Source organism: Sander vitreus, chromosome 17 (genome assembly GCF_031162955.1).
Source record: "Sander vitreus isolate 19-12246 chromosome 17, sanVit1, whole genome shotgun sequence".
Classification (NCBI taxonomy): domain Eukaryota; kingdom Metazoa; phylum Chordata; class Actinopteri; order Perciformes; family Percidae; genus Sander; species Sander vitreus.
In genome coordinates this window covers 14,383,928-14,404,255 of record NC_135871.1, presented here as the reverse complement: position 1 = coordinate 14,404,255, position 20,328 = coordinate 14,383,928, and the positions used below count along the sequence as shown (strand labels likewise).

Here is a 20,328-nt window from a genome sequence, read left to right as displayed (position 1 = left end):
AAATATAACAAAATGAGGGAAAAAATGAGTTCACATTCTTCTTAGGATTGATGTCATGGTTAGGTCAAAGTTGCTGAAAAGACATAAATGGGACAAAACTGTTCTCAACTTTCATTTTATTATTCCTTTGGCCTACATCACAGCTTCAAATATACGAGAAGTAAGGACGTAAGGTAATGAGCCGTAAAAGGAGGTCATGATCAATACAGACCAAGTCTGAATAATTTCCTGCCTCACTGGTTTCCTCTTTTTTGCTTAGTTCCATACCTTGCAGCCATGTACACCATAACTAATTTTTGTGATCACTTGGATTTCAATTGAATGCTCACATACTTGTCTTTGGCAAGGTCTATGACCCACTGCGTCTTTTTTGGAGAGATAATTTATCATAGCTCAAAAATCTGACATGCCCACATGAACTGGCTTTCTCTTGACAGAACCTGCCTTATGGTTGGCTACTTGATCATGATCAAATACTCACTCAACCACCTGGCACTGGCCTGGATTACGGTACACCCCACCAGAGGGGCAGCCCCATGGTCCAAACACAAGAGAGTGAGACTCGCAGATTACACACGTCAAGCTTCTTATTTACAGGTCGCACATAACATACCAACTAAATCTGACTGAGAAGCAAGTCTGAAAGCTGCTTTGGATTTACACTAAAAGAAAAACTATATCATTTTAGTGATTTAACCGATTTGGTGATATCGTAGATGTGTGTAGACATTCTGTGTGTAACACTGTCTCAGAAAGGCTTGTAAATCAGTTCCAGTAATACATTTGACAGTATGACACCTGACATTTTAGCTGCAAAGGGGAGTTACAAGCTTTGCTGTGCATGCAAATGTTATTGCCAATCCCTGTTGTAGTATCACATTTTCAGTTAGTAGGAAAAAGCTAAAAAAACCTCAATGAATGCTACCTGCTCAGCACCAAAGTGAAAAGAGACAGAGTTAGCGACTAGCTGATGAACATAGTGGAGTATTTAGCAGCTAAAAAAATTTATAATAATTTCCTCATGAGTTGGTAGAGACAAAAAAAAAAAAACAGAGCTAAAAGAGAGTTAACATTGGAGACGACTCTAAACAAATGATAATGTCAGCATTTTATCAAAGACACAAAAAGGTCCACATCATTAGTCACTGGGTAGGATGACGCATCTATAATTCACTTATTCTTTTCTTATGTCTATTCTTAATTCAATAGGATGTGAAGACAAGGCTGTCACCAAGCAAAGTCGCTGTAGCAATACACTTTCACAGACTTTGTCAGCATGTAAACAGCCTCTGGACTCCATCTGCCTGCTATGAGAACTAGTGTTGCAAAGCACATCACTGGATGAGTGTTCATATGAGATTGCACTCTGTTAACCTGAGAGACTAAACTGCTTTTGAGGCGAAGAAAATCCTCAAACTCAGCAGAAATTACTTAAAAGGGCAGTGCTAGTATTTAAAGGAAAAGTTTATGAGTGTGACAAGTTGAGGGATAAGAAGGAACCTACTTTATGGTAGGGAAAAGGCTGGGTGAAAGTCATTTTTATGATTGATTTTTACAAAATTGTGAGAATGTAGAACATATGATTCATTTTATAGGTTTGGTGGTGGGAATTATAACATCACATAGTCAGGTTATTATGCACCTTTGGCGTATCAGGGTTAATTTCCAATGAGTAAGGTTAGCCTTAAGCTCACACATTGTCACACAGGCAATATGTCCATGCAAAGGGTTAATGTGCTGTGATTATGTTTTGTGGCACACTATAATTACCTAAAAGGTACAATGGTGAGAAAAAAAAGAATAAATACATGAGTGAATGAATTAATGAAGGACTCATAGTCCTTATTTTCTACTGGCTGCTAAGAAGTTGGCCAAAGCTTATTTAATAATTGGCTTAGCAAAGCAGAATCTCTGTCATGTAAGCAGCACGTAGATGTCTCCCACGGGAAAAACAAATCAGAGTGAAGTCCTAAAAATAGCATCATTTTGTTACAGTGCCTGAAGAGACAAATAACATTTCACTAGATTACTTAAACACCTGTAAATTAGCATTTTTAGAACACATGGCAGAGTTGTCAAATAATGGTGTAAGATGCACACAGGCTGTTTAAACCATGTCAATGGCTGTTAAAATTAGCTTTGAGCGGCCTTCTGTCAGATTTCCGTGTATTCTACAAGATTATGCTATTAGCCTATATCACGTTCAGGGGTTGTAAAGGTGAAGATCAATCCGGATTTCATCGCTGAAGCTCTCTGAAATGCTAATAAGTATTTCCTTTGTTTACCATATTCCCCAGGCTAAAAATGTACAGCACATATGGTATTTGGTGGCTAACGTTCTCAAAAGCTCCTTCATTAAAACCCATGACTGACAGCATTGTGAGTGCAATGCTCTATGAGTTGCAGAGAAAGAGAAAAGCTTTCCGTTATGTTACGTTCCTAGTTATGAATGCTGAACTACGATTGGTCAATTACTGTTTGGGGGAGGCCATTAGCAGACATAATTACATGTACCTAAATCCTCCTACATAGCGAGATTTAACATATGTTATAACTAGTAACATATCTAATTATATTAGTAGTACCATGTTGGATAATTAGTCATATAGCCAGAGTGCAGGTGAGTGAACATGGCTATCATAACACAACATCTAAAATGTCTATCAGTTGTGAGCAGCTTGGCTTGTCTTATCAAGCACACAAACAATTATTTACATTGTTAGTGTTACTGCTGCTGTCACTGACAGAAAATGACCACAACAGCAAAATATACAAGAGGCTGTTTTCTACACCGTCTGTGCATATCATGCATGACTAGAGAAGTATCTACATCATACGTGCACTGAGAAGAAATCTGTAAAGGAAATACTCCTTAGTATGTGTGTCTAGTACTGTAGTCTCCTTAGTATAAGCGTCGGAGCGGTTGGTACAAAATAAATATCTTTGGTGGGGACAGGGGTGAGAGCTTTGGCTGAATGTTGAGCAAGTGCTGCAAGGTTGTGTCTCATTCTCAATGAGCGTTGGAGGTGAACATGGACACAGCGATGGTTCAAGCTGCTTATAGGGATCTTTCATTTCATTAATCATATCCTGAATAATTCACATCGCTCAAAATTCCTAATGCAGCTCACTCTATTCTCCCTCATAGTGAAACCTATTAGCCAAAGAGGCTCAGCATATATTAACCAACATAATTTGTTGGCTGGCTCTTCATGATACCACTATGGAGGTCACAGTACAGTAGATTTTAAGCTTTTCACTGCCTGTGTGTGTGTTTATATATATATTTAAACTGTCCAAGCCTACCTTTCTCACAAAAAGTTCCAGTAAAATGAAGCGGGCAGTGACAGGAAGGCAGAGCTCCACCAGACAGCTGCAGCCAATGACATGTTCCTCCGTTGTAGCAAAGATCGTCATGGCAAACTTGAGTTTCATGCAGAGGAGGTTTTGGTGTTTGTGTGGGAGCTGCCATTGTTGTTGTTGTGTTCACAGTGTCAGGGGGGGTTGATTGAGTTGTCAAACTTGAAGAACTTGTTGTGGAGGCTTCTATGGCATACAAAGTATCTCTGTAAAATTGGGCAAAAGTTTTAGTCGTTTAAGTGGGCAAAAGTCCAATTTAACATTAGAATGGTTTGCTTTTAAGGCTAAAAATATGAACTAGATTCCTGTGCAGCTAATTTTACACATTCAATAAGGGGGAATGTAAAGTGCAGTCATTCACCAAGTAGACATATTTTTGACTACAATCCCAGGCAGAGAGGAAAACTCAAGTGTTATTTATCACAATAAGTGGATTTCCCCCACTGCATCAGATCAAATGTGACTACTGGTGTTAAAATATTAACACACAAGTGTGTTAATGTGTTGAGATTTTTCTTGTGTAAACCCAGGAAAACTATAAAACATGTTCTGCTAATAAAAAACAACAAATGCTGGGTGAAAATGAAATCAAAAGAAGAGATCATGATGAAGTCATTGATTTACTTTACCTGCATCGGTCTATGTTGCTGCCGGCGATAGCGTCAGATGTGTAAAAGCTCCTGAGTTTATTAATTTTAATTATTTCAATGCAGCCAGTATAGTTGTGGAAAGGTTTCGCTCTCTAAGGGAAAAAAAAAACGTTTTATTTAGACAATTGATTGTTTTAGCAGTCCTATCCTATCTTTTACAGTTTTTCATTAAGATGCAATTTTAACAATATATATTTCATGTATGTAATATTCATGTAACTTTAAAGCATGTATGTCTAAGAGTATTATGATTTCAGCATGTAAACAACTCAGGACTTCTTCAGTCTTACCTGATTGGATAGATATTGTTGTGGCAGACCACCTGTGAAGACGTGGTTTGTCCTTTGTACGTGTCCCAACCAGTAATTACTTGCTGTACGTTTGATTTTCTCATGACCAGAAAGAGTTAGCTCTGCCTCACACGGGGCCAGGTGTTGTCTATAAAAGATTATGAACACTTCATGTCAAATGTACAGCAAGCACAGGTACACTAGTTGTTCAACATGCAATTTGGTGGAGAAGAGGTGGGTTGTACAAGGGTAAGCAAATCATATCCCAAAAAAAATCTGTATTTCTACAAGTTAAAAAGGAAGGAACTTTTATTGCCTTGATGAGAAAAGAAATGTTTTTGTCAACTTCCTCTTGCAGATAACATGGGATTTCAAAATCCTATTATATAACAGTGAACAGTGAAATATTAAATGCTGAGATTTAAAAACTGCGTGTAATTGTTTTGTTTACTCTGTTGATACATTCATTGATCACAATCCTTTTCTGAGGTGTGACTGCTGACCTCCATTTTGTTTTCTCTAGGAATCTTATACGTCTTCACACAACTATTTTGGACCCACCCCGCAGACATTCATAGATTGCAAAAACCAATTCTCCACTTTGAAACAACAGGGGAGAGCAGATAATTACCTAAGTGCAGATTCTGAACTAACCATCTGCAGCTTGAGGGTACTCTGGCCATGGATGCACAGTCTCCTCTCTAGTGTCTCCTGATACCCCTTGTTCCCTGAGAGGAAGTTAGGAGGTCCACGAAGCAATCTAGTCTGATTTGTTAAGCTTGTACTTTGCAGGCTGTTGCATATGCCTGCTAAACACTCAGGGCACTAACTCCGAGCTGCATAAGTCCTTCCTCTAGAGCCAGCGTGGAGAAGCGGTTAATTTAGAAGCAGTCTGCCAGAGCGGCCTGGCCAGCAGCCAGAGGGCACTGTGCTCACTGTCCTTGAAAAGTCAGCCCCACTGGGTTTCTATTTAACATATTGAAAAGCGTCTTTGACGGGAAGATATATTAAAAGTCTATAATGAGTAAGGCGGTGACGTTGAGGATGGCCGCGGTGTTGTAGCTCTGGGTCAAATCAGACAAAGATGGACGGACTCGGCCATCAGACAATTACAAAGAATTTGCTTTGTGACACCAGGAACCATTTTTCCATACTCCCAACCCTCTAGTTATGACAGCTCTCTTTCTTGCAATGTCTCCAAGGGGTTGGTACGGAACATTATGATTGATTCATACTGCTGTTGTATTTTTATTGCAGAAAAGAAAACAGGGGTGGGGCGTTGCAGCCCCTTAAACCTGATAGGCCTTTCTAGTTGCACTTGCATATTTAGGGCAGTGCAGCTTTCTGCCAAGAAGCATGAGGCAACCTTCCCACTCAGCTTTGTTTCCACAGGAGATAATTTGCTCACCTTTAGCACAGTATGTTCATAATCACCTTCAGTAGCTTACAGAATTAGCTGCACCTTGTATCTGTGCTCATCTATTTTAAAATTTCATCTTCAAAAAACCTTCTCATTCTCTTAAAGTAAACTTTGCATTTGATATGAGTTAATCATTAGCCACATAGTTTCAGCTTCCAGCTCATACATAATAAACTTTGTGTCTTGAAACTGAACCACAATCTTCCTCATGTCAGAATATAATGGAGAGGGCTGGCAGCAAGATTGCACATGTGCTTCGGAACAATATAACTAAAGGGGCCACAGCCTCACTTTAAATCATTTAAACATTGATTTTGTGCTAGGCTCTTGCTTGTTAATCTTTTCGTAATGAAAAACTGCAAATGAAGACTTTAGAACAGCCAATAAAACATGGTCAGTGATCACTAATGCATTTTAATAGGCACATTCTGACATTTGCTTTAGTTCTTTAAAATGTAAGCCCATTTGCTCATTCGTAATAACATCTAAATTCTCAGGCTGGTGATTCCTGCCAATTATGCATCTTCCCCCGGTATTAGTTACAGCCCTTCTCTGAAGAAAATGTCTGCCACACTTGAAATGATTGGATAACTAGGGATCAAGCTAATACCACCTGAGGTGCTAACACTATTTGAACACAACTTGTATATTACTAAGACCTTCTGTAAGTAGCTTATCGTGAATGTGCCTCTTTTTTTCCTCTATAGAAAATATGTTCTCGCCTGAAGCAGATACATAACACACTGCATCTGGGTTGATGTGTTTGTTAATACAACCTGTGAATTGAAAACTGTAAAATATAACTCATTTACTTCTGATAGAACATGCTTTTTTCTCACATTCCAGCAGCATACTGTAGCTTTTTCTATAAACTGAATATTAATTGACCACAACACAGAATCTTCACACCTAGATTCAAAAGGTTAATTGAATATAACAAAGAACATACCTGATATTAACAATGTGAACCTTCCCATCATCAACATGAATTAAAGTACTGAGCCGTGTAACCTCTTCGTTACAGCAAAAGACATACTGAAACAGAGAGAGTGTAAAGAGGTTTTTTTCATGTTACTGCTCTATGAGCTATATAAATAACCGTGTGATAGCAGTCTTTCATGGGCAAATATAAGATAAATTGATGTTGTGACTACAAAACTGAAAAATATCCATGCATAATAACTACAGTATATAACTTGAGTTTTACCTGCAAGATTCCATCCAGGATGAAGAGTTTCAAAAAAAATAAACCACCGTTAGTGGGTCCTTGGTCCACATAAAGTATAGTTCCCTGGGTCACTTGAGTCTGAAATCTCACAGTGATGTTGTTGAATGCGCTGAGTTCAATTCCCTCAAACTCCAGGTATGAATTCCCAAAGTACTGAACGTAGCTTGCAACTGGGAAATAAAAAAATATATATAGAAAGCTGAAATGGGGGGAAAGTGTACACAAAAGCAAGACACAGTGCAGTTTATGCATCTAACTGTCAATTCTGCTGAGATGTGCTATTGATCCCTGAAAAATGGAATTCAACTTTTCACTTGCTTCCTCCACAGGGAGGTCACTGCACAGGGTGAGATACAGAACATCAACCTCAGAACTAATGGAGACTCTTGAATGAAGTCTGGCTAAGGACACCTCAGCAGGACAGATGCTTGTTGCCATCGGGGCTTGAACATGGACTTTTTGGTTTAGTTATTCTGTGGGGGCACACACTACTGCATGTTGCTGCAATAGATTCAAGAGGTTTATTGTCATATGCACAGTAAAGACAACTTACACCATGCAATGAAAAGCTTGCTTTGCCAGTCTTCCTTACACAATGAATAAAAAAGGAGAATAATACAATAAAGCTAAAACAAACAATAAAAAAAGTTGTAATAAATAGTTTTACATTTAAATGTGACCTGTTTCCATCAAATAACCTTGGCAACATGGATGGAATATATCAGCACAGTGCAGGCATTTAGTGTGGGAAGGAAAAAAGTAGATCATTATTATTTTTGAAAGCAGACAAAAAGGCTTTCAGGGCTCGGGTAGCATCACCGTTTTTTTTTCCTTTTGCTCACTGTACAGGCAAACTGTAAATAGTCTTATTTGCCAAAAAGCTGTGAAGCATGCAAATGGCACTATATTAGGCGAGAGAGGAGTCTTGGCTGAAATGAGCGTATTCATACAAGTTTATTACATGCCTCATTTTATAGTGGAATAACTTGGCTTTTATCATCCATGAGAATGGGCAATTATGGGATATTTCAGTAAAAGTTCCACTGCCCGCCAGCTTATTGGGAGTAGTGACGCAGACAAACTTAAAAGACTGCAATTGGAGACAAGCATTAGGGGTGCTCATGCTCAATATATTTCTCATTTGAAGGAAGTGGTGCAATTTGTTGCAGAAAAGTCAAACCAGAGAGCCTGTTAAAAGCATTCCTCGATGCACCTGTCTCATGCTCTGTCTGTTCTTGTCTGAAAAATAAAATCGTTACACTAGAGAAATCAGTGAAGCTCCTTTAAAGTTGTTGCCATGATTAATCGGGCAGCCGCGAGTGAGACCTTTATCAATATTTGTTACACGTCCAGTCCTAATAGGCTACACCCCCTTTCATCTGACAGTGGGCCCCTCAGGGCATTGGGCAAACAAGCTAACCTAAATACCCACACTTTCTCATAAGAGCAATATGACCAATACCCTGTGGGAAATCCTCTGACAAAAAAAAAAGAAGAGAATTATTGGGAGCAGACCTACTGTGATCTGTGAATTAATAAGGATAAATGCACACAGCAACAACGCTGTGCTGTCTACTGCTTCACTCCTGACAATGGAGTTTGCCAATGCTGATGATGGAAAATTACCCCTCAGAGACAAAGCTATTCATTAATTTTAAAGCCTTGTTTAGTCTGATGTAGTCTTTGATGCAGTCTGAGGCTGCTGCCAGGAGGCAGTATCACACCTCATTAGAAGTTAGCTTCAGTCTCTCCTCTGAAGGTCTCTTGTTTTTACCGCTACCGTAGATTCTCATACCAGAACGTTTCATCCACGTCTCAAGTAACTAGTCGGGCTAAATCATACTCCAGCGCTAAGACAGCCCTGTGGAGATAGGTCTGGCAACGTGAGACTAGGTGCAATCTAAGTGAACACATTTGTGTACAATTTAAAAACTGTATCCTAATTTCTTCTCACTTTTACAATCAGTATTTTCTTTACTGCTTTAAGAGAAAAAAAAGGGCTAACATAATGCTGACCAAGGAGTTTGTCTCTACTGCACTCTGTTCAAAAACGTTTCTAGTTTCAATGGGGGAAAAAAGTTATCACAGTGGGAATATTCCTTGATATAAATCTTGTGGATCAGATTTAATTAGGACCAGTCTTAATACATGTCCACAAAAGAGGTGAGAAAATTGATGTGCGTCTTATTTAATGTAACTTAGAAAGGTGGAGCACAATGTTGCAGCACAGACTGTGGGCCAGATGTACTAACGCTTTTGCGCCCAATTCAGGCGTATTTGTTTCGCGACGTGCGCGGAAAAGCATGGCGAGGTATGTACAAACAGGCCGCACTGAGGTAAAAGCGCAGACTGCCACTCGCGGGGACTGAAAATGGCAAATTGCACTTTTCTGTGTCATGCATATGCATTCATGGGAGGGTGAAGGGGAAAGTGGGAGTTTCCCATGAAAGAGAGGGGAGGAGAAGCGTAAAGTGCGCCTAATTATGTATTCTGCGGTATGTACAAAAACCGCCCGTGACAGCGCGCCTCTATTTTACGGTGAAAGTTCTCCGCCTCTTAAAAGCAGGTGTAAACCAGCCGCAAGCGGGTTCCCTCGCATATGCCTCCTGGTGAAATGGCAGCAGTAATGCGAGCAAGACGAAGACACAGGTGAAGGAGACAAGCTGAAAAGATTTTTGCCACAAGGATCACACTTTTTCAGTTGAGTGAACACGAAATCATTAAGCGTTACAGATTAAGCAGCCATGTAATATTACAGTTACTGGAAGAAATCAAAGTTGACATTGAATCTCCGACTCAGCGTTCACATTCCCTTCCAGCAGTTGTTAAACTCCTCGCTACATTACAAATATTGGCATCAGGATAATTTCAAACAGTAATAGCATCAGCAGTGGGATTATCGTAGTCTGCACTCAGCCGTATCATAGCACAAGTACTTAACGCTTTGCTACAGCACAATTTACGGTATAGTGGGCGGAGAAAGGCGCTGATTACCCAATGAACCGCAGGTTTGGTAAATACGACGCAAGCGTCACAGCGTGCGCTTTCTGCTGGTTGGCCATGGCGCTGATAACGCTACATTCACAAATGTACATACATCTGGCCCTCAATGCGGATGTCAGAAAGCACAAGATATTCCACTAGAAAAATATATTTGGAGAAATGCGAACTTATGAAGATAGTCTTTGGGCGGCGAGATTTAATTGATACAGACTCAATGTCCCATTTATTTTAAAAAAGGCAGGACGTAAGCCCTGTTTCATCCCTGATTTATGGGGTAAGGTAATAGACTGACTGATTGAACTTGTCACAGGACAGAGATAAAATACTGCTGAGGACCATTCTTGGACACTTGCAATTTCAGAGCCCTGAGGGAAGCCAAAAGGTCATTCTGTACTGTACCTACAAAACTGGCAGAAAATGTCTTTTATTCAAGATATGTGATGTAAGAAGATTTAGTTGAATATTATTATACTGCTGACATACACGGAGGAATAAAATCCTAAATATAATATGGCTTTTTTCTAATCATATCTTTTTTGTCTGGTTTTAAAAATAACTGATGAAATGACTCCAACACACTGCACTGACAGTTACTGTACAGGAGTACAGAGGCCATAAGCTGCAGCTGAAGTGACAAATTTAGACAATGCTTTTTCCATCTCGAGGAGCCATTTCTCATGAATATTCATAACTGTGCACATCATGCGGACGCCATCATGACTCACTAGCAAAGTTGTGTCCCTGAATATATCAAAATGGTTATAGGCAAGCTAATCTACCAAAGCACTGCCAACTCAATCATAAACAAACATGCTAACACAAATTAGTGCTTCACAGAACAAATGCATGCATGTTAAACTGAAGGTCACAAAGGTGGCTGCCCCAAGACAGATGCTGCATGCTTGAAAGGAGCCTCTGGCTAACCTCTTACTCATCAAGTTGATTTTGAGAAGCTTAAGTAATTTCATTTCTGCTACACGTGGCAGCAACAGATAACAGCTTCACCTGTGCTGTGGTGATCACTCCAAGGAAAGTCAACCAAATCGTGGCTTAGCTGCAGTAAGCCTCCCTCCACCAGCAGTGTCCTCTCTAGATTCCCATCAACTCTCATACTGTAAAGCTAAAATATTGTGGAGCTCAGCATTGAAAGTATAGTGATGACAAAAAAACAGAAGACAATCATTTCAATCTGTGGAATAAGGTTTCTTTTTTGTAGCTACTAGTTTTGGTGAACTGAACCAAATTCATTTTTTACGTCAAAATTTCATTTTTATCAGATGTTCTTTAGTTGTTAAGAAAAAATAGTATCCTGTCAGTATACCATATTAACTAGCCCCTCTATGTTTAAATTCCCATTGACTTGATATTTTTCAAAGGTTGTGGAGCAGTCTTAGGTTTAAAGGAGCACTGTCTGAGTCTATTTCAAGCAGCACCAGGGGCACTGCATGTGTTTAGATTGTGACCTAGTTAGATAAACTCGTGAGTTTCTGGGTCCTCTTACTTTAAAACTTATTTACTTTGATTAAGCACGTATATGTAAAAGAGTGAAGAGATGTTTTGGTGTGTAGAGGCTTGGGTATGTTTTTCTTTCTTGTGTCTATATTTAACCCTCTCCAAACCATTGCAATATGCACTGGATGAGAGCTGGATCAGCTGCAGCGGGGCAGACTCCATTATGTTTGGCCCACAGTGATTTTCAGAGTGTCTCACTGAATTGTTTCAAGCTCGTCTGTGTTCAATAGGTCTGTTTTACAGCTCTGTGAACAGTTTCAAAGGTAGACAGACCTCATCTGTCAAGGAGTAACAATCTGCCCAGTGCTCCGAATTCCTCCTCTCACATAGATGACTGAATCCAATACCAATAACGTAGAACATATTGTGTCCTGTGTCTTTATTTTAGTGTTAAAGGATATAGAGCCAAATACTGATTGGACTTCTCGCTCTTTCAAATTCTTCTTCTCAAATAGAAATAGAAAATGCACTTTAGTGGCCAATACAACATTATATTTTAACAGGATTTTCTTTCACCACAGCTGCACAAACTACAGCAATCTCTCAATCAAACCTAATATATCATCGCCTGCTCAGTTCCAAAGGCTCTAAAATCACATTTGGAGTACCAGCACAGTGGGAGTCTCCTCTCATTCGAAACTGGCAAACCTTGTGCAGCAAATACAGTATGTTTAATGGGAAGGACAAGGGAAGGATAGCTTTGTAATTTGTAAAAAAATAAATTAATATATATTTATATCCCTGGACCACCTTCAGTACAAATGTATTGGTGTAATGGCTTATCACACTGCCATATTCAGAACGATTCCAGAAACCTTGAGTCAGTGTTTTACAGTATATAAATCTCATTCATAATCATATTGATTTAAAGTTTTTCCTCATACAAGAAACTTATCAAAAGTATGTAGAGATATCCTAAACACAGTTCAAAAATGAGAAACTAATTTGAACTGATGCAAAATTTAAACTTCTTAAATGTATACAGCCTTTGAAGTAATACACGTCTTTCACAATTAGGAACTGAGGTAAACTGCATTTACAGCCTGTTCTCACAGAATTCCGTGAAATGATCACAAACTGTAAACACCACATTATGTGGTGGTGGCACGGAATGTGTGAAAATTCTGCGTGGCCACCATGGATAACAATGCCAATGTAAAGTCAATGAGAAGATGACGTAGCATTAGGAGCGACTACAGTAGCGAGTAGTATGAAAGCCCGAAAATCCGCTTAGGGAGGTTGGTTGGGGTGGTGGATGGGTGAAAAACAGGACTTTCACCCAGGAGACCGAGGATTATGTCCTGCGTGTCACGTTTCCTAAACCCAACCATAACCGTTGTTGTCCCGTGTCCCATTATCGTTTTCGTAAACCCAAATGTTTATTTTTTCCTAAACCCAACCATCCCGTTCTCCTTTTCCTAAACCCAACCGTCCCGTTGTTGTCCCGCGTGTCATGGAAACGTAAGCCCACCCACGACCTTTTCCTTAACTTAAGGGGCCGTGTTCATTTCACGGAATTCTTCCGTGGGCCCATCACAGATTTTTTTGCGATTCTGTGAAACTGCCACAGATTTTGAGTTAAGGGGCCGTGTTCTTTTCACGGAATTCTGTGAGATCAGGTTGGCATTTAAGTCCGCTTAAAAGAGAGCATAAGGATATTGCTGCATACTGTTCATGCCTAGTGGTGGAATAAGTATTTAGATTGTTTACTTAAAGAGATGCTTTACTGATTTAAATCCAGCTCTGTGTCATCTTAGTGCCATATGACGCAAAACAACATCAAACCGCAAAACAGCCAGCGGATTGTGGCAGATCTCTGCTGTTTCGCTCCGCGGACAGCAGCGCCAAGAAGGGACGCCACACATCGTTCATCCACACACAATGTCTACAATTTTGGTTTAAAATTTGGGAAAGTATTCCTTTAAGTAAACAGTGTAAAAATACTCCATTATAAATAAAAGTCCTGCATTCAAAATCATCTTACAGATATTTAATCTAATCAAATAAACAGTGGTATAAATATAGTATCAAAAGTGAAACTACTCAATCCAGAAAAAATGAGTGTTATTAGTATGATGTAAAAATGTGTAAGCAGCATTTTACTGTTGACGTTGGATGAGGTGGAGCTACTGGTAGGTTATCTACTTTAGATACGTTAGTATATTACATATACTAACGTATACTACATATACTACAAATACGTTAGTTATATGTTTTTTTAAATGTAAAATCCAAATCTGAAAAATAACTTGTGATTATAGCTGTTAGACAAATGTAGTGGAGTTAAAGTATAAATTAGCATTAAATGGATATACCCGACTGCATGCTCTTACATGCATGCACAGTGTGCTGTGTACCTGTGGATTGCTCAGCTGTGGATGTTGTGTTGAGTGTTGGCGTTGGCACCCTGGTTGTGGAGCCGTGAGTGGTGTTCTTGACTACAGTCGCCAAGGGAACAGCATCCGTAACAGGAGGCAGGCAGCTGACCTTGTTGATGCCATCTACACAAGAAAATGCTTCTGGACATGGATTCAACAGGCAATCATCATAGTTGCGTTCACAGTTCCTCCCCTGTGTATGGAAAATAAACAGCCTTCAGATGTGTCCTCTGCGATGCTAAATGCGATATAAAGTTTACAGCTTGAATAATTAAGTTAGCTTTATGTAGGGAACATCAGATTATGTAACAAAAACAAGGCTTTAAAAAAAAAACTACTGTAGAACCCATTTGATGCAAGATAGTATCTGACTACTGACATCTCAAATTCAGATTATTTTCATTTTAATGTGCAACATTAAGATAAAAAAAATCTGTTGTATTTTTTCCTAAGCAACTTTTTTCAGTGTATATTGTTTATATAAAGTATTAGTAGTTGTAGTAAAAGAAAAGTCAAGTCCTGCTATCTGTGTGACATTTGATTTACCTGCTTTAAAAAGGGAATAAATAAATTATGTTCAGACTATAAACAACAAAGAAAAAGGGTATGACACATTTTAACAGTTCGGTAGATCAGTGCCAAAAGAGGACTCAATAGTTGAGGGTGCAAGAGGGTAAAGAGTAATAAAAAAAAAAGAAAAGTAAACAGACGGGAGATGGGGAATAAGGTAGGGAGCCTCACCACAAATCCAGGACGACAGAAACAGGTGTAGCCATAGCCTGGATCATTCTGAATGCATATCCCCTGGTTGCAGGGCCGTGGAAGGCACTCATTAATGTCATCCTCACAGTGAAGGCCTGTCCAACCTGCCAGGAACAAAAGCCCACAGAGTGCCGTGGTGAGCCCAGGCTCTCCCACTTCCACCCTCTGAAGTGAATATCAATCAGACTCTCCTACATTGATTTGCTTCTTTTTAGGTTCACACACATACAAAGACAAGAAAAGGCTTTCACTAAAGAGTAAGATGCCACATGCATTTTAATGAGCAGGGGCTAACATTGTCTTTTTTTAGTACTGTATGACTACAGATTTCTCCCTGGAGGAAATCGGATGACAGGCACAGAAGCTATGTAGGCAATATGGTTACCTTCAGTGGTGGAATGTAACTAAGTATAATTACTGAAGCACTGTACTTAAGTACAAATTTAAAGTACTTAAAGGCATACTATGTAACTTTTCCCTCTTCGGTCCCCCTACAGGTTGTCTTATTGGAACTACAGCTCGGGCGTCCCGCCACTTTGGTCCCCCCTATAGGTTGTCTCATTGGAACTACAGCCGCGCGAGCTGTAGTTCTAATGAGAAAACCTGTAGGGGGACCAAAGAGGGAAAAGTTACATACTATACCTTTAAGCATTTACTTGAGTCTTTTCTTTTTATGCCACTTTCTACTTCTACTCCACTACATTTCAAAGGGAAATATTGTACTTTTTTACTCCACTACTTTAATCTGACATCTTTAGTTACTAGTTACGTTAAGATTTTTGCACACAAAACACATGTAGTTTATAAAATACAATGTTTTATTATACATTAAAATTAAACTACACTACTAACAATATAACGGCCAACAAGTACAGCTGAAAGGAAGTGTTTTAACGCTCTTTTTGACCCTTTTGAAGCTTTTTTGAACACTGTTAATGCTTTGTTTGATGCTTCTACAATGTTTTGACCCTTTCAAAGTTTTTTTCGTTTCCAGTTTCTAAATTGTGAAGATTTTTATGCATCGAGTACTTTTACTTTTAAAGGCATACTATGCAAGATTTGACCTTAATATAACAGCTTCTAAGTCATTTTGATGGTAAACAAACTCGTAGTAGGGTGAATCATCCCGATAGCAAAGCAGGGGAGGGACGCCTCTGAGAAAACCAGCAATGCAAGTTTGGGAGGTGGCGTCCCGCCAGATCTTGTGAGAATCACGAATGGCTTTACGACTGTCGGTTCTGCGAACATCCGCTACACCCGCCAGAGCCTTTTGGACATCGGTAACCAGCACCCGATATCTATTTTGAGTGTCTTTCATTATACGCACAACATCCCAGACAACATAGCGAGACCGCCAGGCTCTTCGTGGATTGTTGTCGGGTCTAGGAGGTGGCGCAGACGGAGGAGTGAGAGGAATAGTGGGGCCTCAGGTCCGGTGTTATGCTAAAACTAGCATAGCACACAAGCCACCTCTATCAAGCCTGTATCTCTCCAATGCCAGATCCCTGGTGCATAAAACGGACGACTTGGAATTACAACTCACTGGAAATCGCTATGTTTGTGACTGCTGTGTTTTGATTATCACTAAAACCTGGCTTCACCCGGGGATACCCAATGCTAGCATGCAGCTAGCAGGCCGCACTCTGCTATGCTGGGACAGGACTGAGGATTCCGATAAGAGAAGAGGAGGGGGGCTCTGTATGTACGTGCATGAGAACTGGTGTAATAATGGGACAATTATAGACAAACACTGTTCCCCTGACCTCGAGTACATGTCTGTAAGATGCCGGCCTTTTTTTTCTACAGAGAGAACTAACAGTAGTGATCGTTATGGCTGTGTAAACACGACGCTCTCTCTCCTGCTGGACACCATAAACGAACAGCAGCGGGACCACCCCGACAGTGTTCACATAATAGCAGGAGACTTTAATAAGGCCAACTTGAAGACTGTTTTATCAACATGTCAAGTAAACTTGCTTGCGTTCTATGTTGTATGTTGTTGCGCTTGCTTGTATGTCAGATTTTACCACCACATTTGTATCACATTGCACTTTTCTGCTTTTTTTGCACTTCTGGTTTGATGCAAACTGCATTTCGTTGTCTTTGTACTTGTACTGTGCACAATGACAATAAAGTTGAATCTAATCTAATTTACAAAGTTGTTGAATCATCCATTGTTGATAATAAGACCAGTCCGGAGGGGATCAGGCCGTGAGTGCAGAGACAACTCTGTGTGAGTGGTATTTACGACAGTAACGTTAAATACAAGTACTCCACAGCGACTCTAGGGGTGGCTGTTTGACAAAAAACAGAAACTGCATAGTATGCCTTTAATACTTAGTACATTTTCCTGATGATACTTACATACTTTTACTTAAGTAACACTTTCAAAGCAGGACTTTTACTTGTAACAGAATATTCTTTCAGTGTGGTATTAGTACTTTTACTTAGGTAAAGGATCTGAATACTTCCTCCACCACTGGTTACCTTAAGTGACACTTTATGTTACCCCTTTTCAATCCAATATGGGCATTCTGTAAGTATTAACGTGGTTTACATATGGTAAACTGTACTCTCACACATATGGGGCACAGTGAAGTGTTCCTATTCACAAATGTCTTGCATGACATTGTCTTAGTAATCTTGTTCATGAGCCACAAAGGTTTCCTGTAACAGCTCTTATTAAAGGAAAAAAACTACTTTGGTTGCCTCGTTTCAAAGTAAATTGAGAAACTCACAGGACGTCTGAGTGACTCACCTGACCTGCAGTGGCAGACGTAGCTATTAATAAGATCTTGGCAAATGGCACCGTTGTGGCAGGGAGCTGAGCAACATTCGTTAACATCCACTTCACAGAAATCCCCCATGAAACCTGGTGGACAGCTGAGAAAACATATCATATTTTAAATCTGTGAGACTGTCTCGCAGCGCTGTCACTTCCTTCTAGTCGCTCTGATACACTGCATCTGTAAGAACTGCTTGCTGTCATTTATCAGAACTACTTTTTCCAGGCAGTTGTTGCATTGAATTTTAGAGTTTATTATTTAAAACAGACATCTGGAATCTTGAGACACAGCAGTGAAATCAGTAAAGCAGACATTAAACAAAAAAAAGTGGGTACAATTCAAACCAATGATTTAATTTAAATTTTTTGTTTTGTTTTTAAAGGCACTACTTTTAAATGATTTTTCATTTCAAGTCCTGTATAATATCCTTATAATGAATCTGTTGAGACTTACAAAGTATGTTATCTAGAAAATTTGTCTTATTTTACAATAATCTACACCTACAGAGTAGTAACCTACTTTCTGTTGAACTCAACAGTCTTTTCCTCAAACTGTGTCAATATAAGTGTGATGATTGTTACGGTATATTTCTTTATTAACATATTGTCCTAACCTTCATTGCACTATACTATATTTGAGCAACTCATGTCTGTACATCCAGATGCTCTCCTAAAAAAAGGAATAGCAACGTGTTAGTCAAACTTGCAAATTGTCAGCTGAATATTCATAATGAATCCAAAAACCAACAGTGACACACCCATGACAAAGTACTTTGGAGTGCTGGCACAGGATATTTTCATACCACCTGAATGAAGTTCAGAGAAAACACTGTTCAGCATAGTTGATGTGGCCAAATGACTGCTCTCAAACTAAGAGCCCTGGTTTTGCCATAGTTGGATTAAATGAATCATTAATGCTAATGAATTTCTTTGACAAAACCTGGTTGTGGCAAACAGTACAAGAAAACTCACTGCTAAAAACTCAACTTGAAACTAGAGACCTTATTTAAGAGGACGAGAACACATAATGGATTGATTCAGCAGTGCATAAAATCCAGGGGTGGTAATGGTTTTCTGTTGTGGAGTTGGTGATTTGCAGGGTATAAGCTACACCTTGGAGCAAAGAGAGGTACCACTCGATTCTGCAGAGGTCATCCCCACTGGCTTTAAGTTTTGTAGAAGAGCAGTCATTTTCCAGATGGACAATGAGCCTGATCATGTATCAAAGCTACCTGAGGCCAAAGGAAGACCAAGGTCTGCTGACTTGCATGGATTTCCAATTCACAGTCACCAGACCGTAAACCCGATGAACATCTTTGGGAATATTTGACATCAGAAAAGGTGACAAACGCAGAACAATGATAAAGAAACAATGCAGATTCTCAGATTTACCAAAAACCTAGCTGTTTTTTTTTTAGGATTCAATAAATGCTTACAAACCCCTGCTGTATTCATGAGGCTAAAATTCCTTTTTAGGGAATTTGACTTTTGATGAGATCTGTGAGGCACAGTTGATTAAATCATGTAACACTACAACGTCAGGAAATTGGAAAACGGTGCATGCGTAACCTCTTGGCTGACCACCATAATAGAGAGAGAATGGAGTGGTTTTGAGGCCATTTGCTGTAAAGGTGCGACATTGAATGTGTACCACTTCACACAATATATGCAGATAAAACAACACTGTATTTCGTGTACTGCAGATGAGGTCTGACCAAGAAACTATTGCATGACTGATTTTACAATTTAGGCAATTAGTCAGTGTGCTAGCCTGACCAAAAGCCTCTCCATTCAAGTGAAAAAAATATATGTGGATGTACAAAGCATGCTTCCTCTGAAGCATATATTTTAATGTGATGTTAAAGTCACAGTCTGTGATGTAAATGTAAACAAAAGGGTAGCCTTCTCAACCAAAAACACAAGATTGGAACCTGCTGTCACTCAAACACAACAGTCTGTCTATACATTATTTCTGGTGGTGTTAAATATCTTTGATTTACATCAGCATGAAACTTTAATTATGTCTGTTAACAAACCCCCAAACAACCATCTTGGACAAAAAAAATACTGAGTACTAAATATAAGTAAGGCCAAAAACCAGTTAATAATGCACAATACCACAAAACATTTCATTTGATGTCCAAATAAAGCAAAATAATCCTCTATTCTGGAAGGTGCACACAATGCACAATCATGTTGCAAATCAGCAGGAGACTAAAGGACATTGTCCTTACTGTGCATATTTATCTGTGAATGCACAACATATACTACATTGCCTCCCTGTAATATATACACAAATTCACGTACAACAAAGTAAACATAAAAAATGCTGTGCTGAGGCAGTAGGCAGTCCAGTGCATCAATATATAACAGTGTAAAGTGCACCAATCTATTTGGAGTTGTGGTAGTCTAGGATATATTAAATCATGACACTGAGCATAGCAGCACATCAGCACAAGGTTAGACAATGTAATTAACTGTAAGGCATCCAGGGAGCTGCTGTGTCAAGTCTTCACACACTTACTACATACACCTTGTATTAAGATACACTTCATCACACAGGGGAGAGCATGTTAGCGATTAAAAAAACAATGCTTCACTTGCAACCAACCGGGAGTACTGCTACTGTACTGTATATATGTATGAATGCACAGTTATACTCACACGAATGGTGCATTCAAGCACAATATGTATTTTATGTTGGAGACGAGGACAAATCCCAGTTCACCGACACCAATTTTAACAGAAGACGATGCAAATTTAGAAGTGTTATAAATTTTACCAGTTTACATGTGAGCCTTGCAACAGCCCCACTGTTTGGGTACTGACCTTTAACTAAGCCCTGCGGCACATTTGCAGTTCACAATGATGACTGTTGCACATTTATCACTCACATTTTTTAAAACAATAGATCCTTGACTCAGACAGAAGTAGACAAAA

The 20,328-nt window shown here is 39.3% G+C and overlaps 1 protein-coding gene across 1 annotated transcript in view; it reads right to left on the bottom strand.

Moving 5' to 3' along the window:
• eys (EGF-like photoreceptor maintenance factor) overlaps positions 1–20,328 on the bottom strand; it is a 174,603-nt gene that overhangs the window by 56,884 nt on the left and 97,391 nt on the right. The window contains exons 28-34 of the mRNA XM_078273744.1: positions 17,362–17,486; positions 14,583–14,707; positions 13,821–14,034; positions 6,928–7,118; positions 6,670–6,755; positions 4,301–4,448; positions 3,990–4,102 (exon numbers count right to left, since the gene is read on the bottom strand). Of these exons, the coding sequence (XP_078129870.1) occupies positions 3,990–4,102; positions 4,301–4,448; positions 6,670–6,755; positions 6,928–7,118; positions 13,821–14,034; positions 14,583–14,707; positions 17,362–17,486 (1,002 nt within the window). The remainder of the gene's footprint in view (positions 1–3,989; positions 4,103–4,300; positions 4,449–6,669; positions 6,756–6,927; positions 7,119–13,820; positions 14,035–14,582; positions 14,708–17,361; positions 17,487–20,328) is intronic.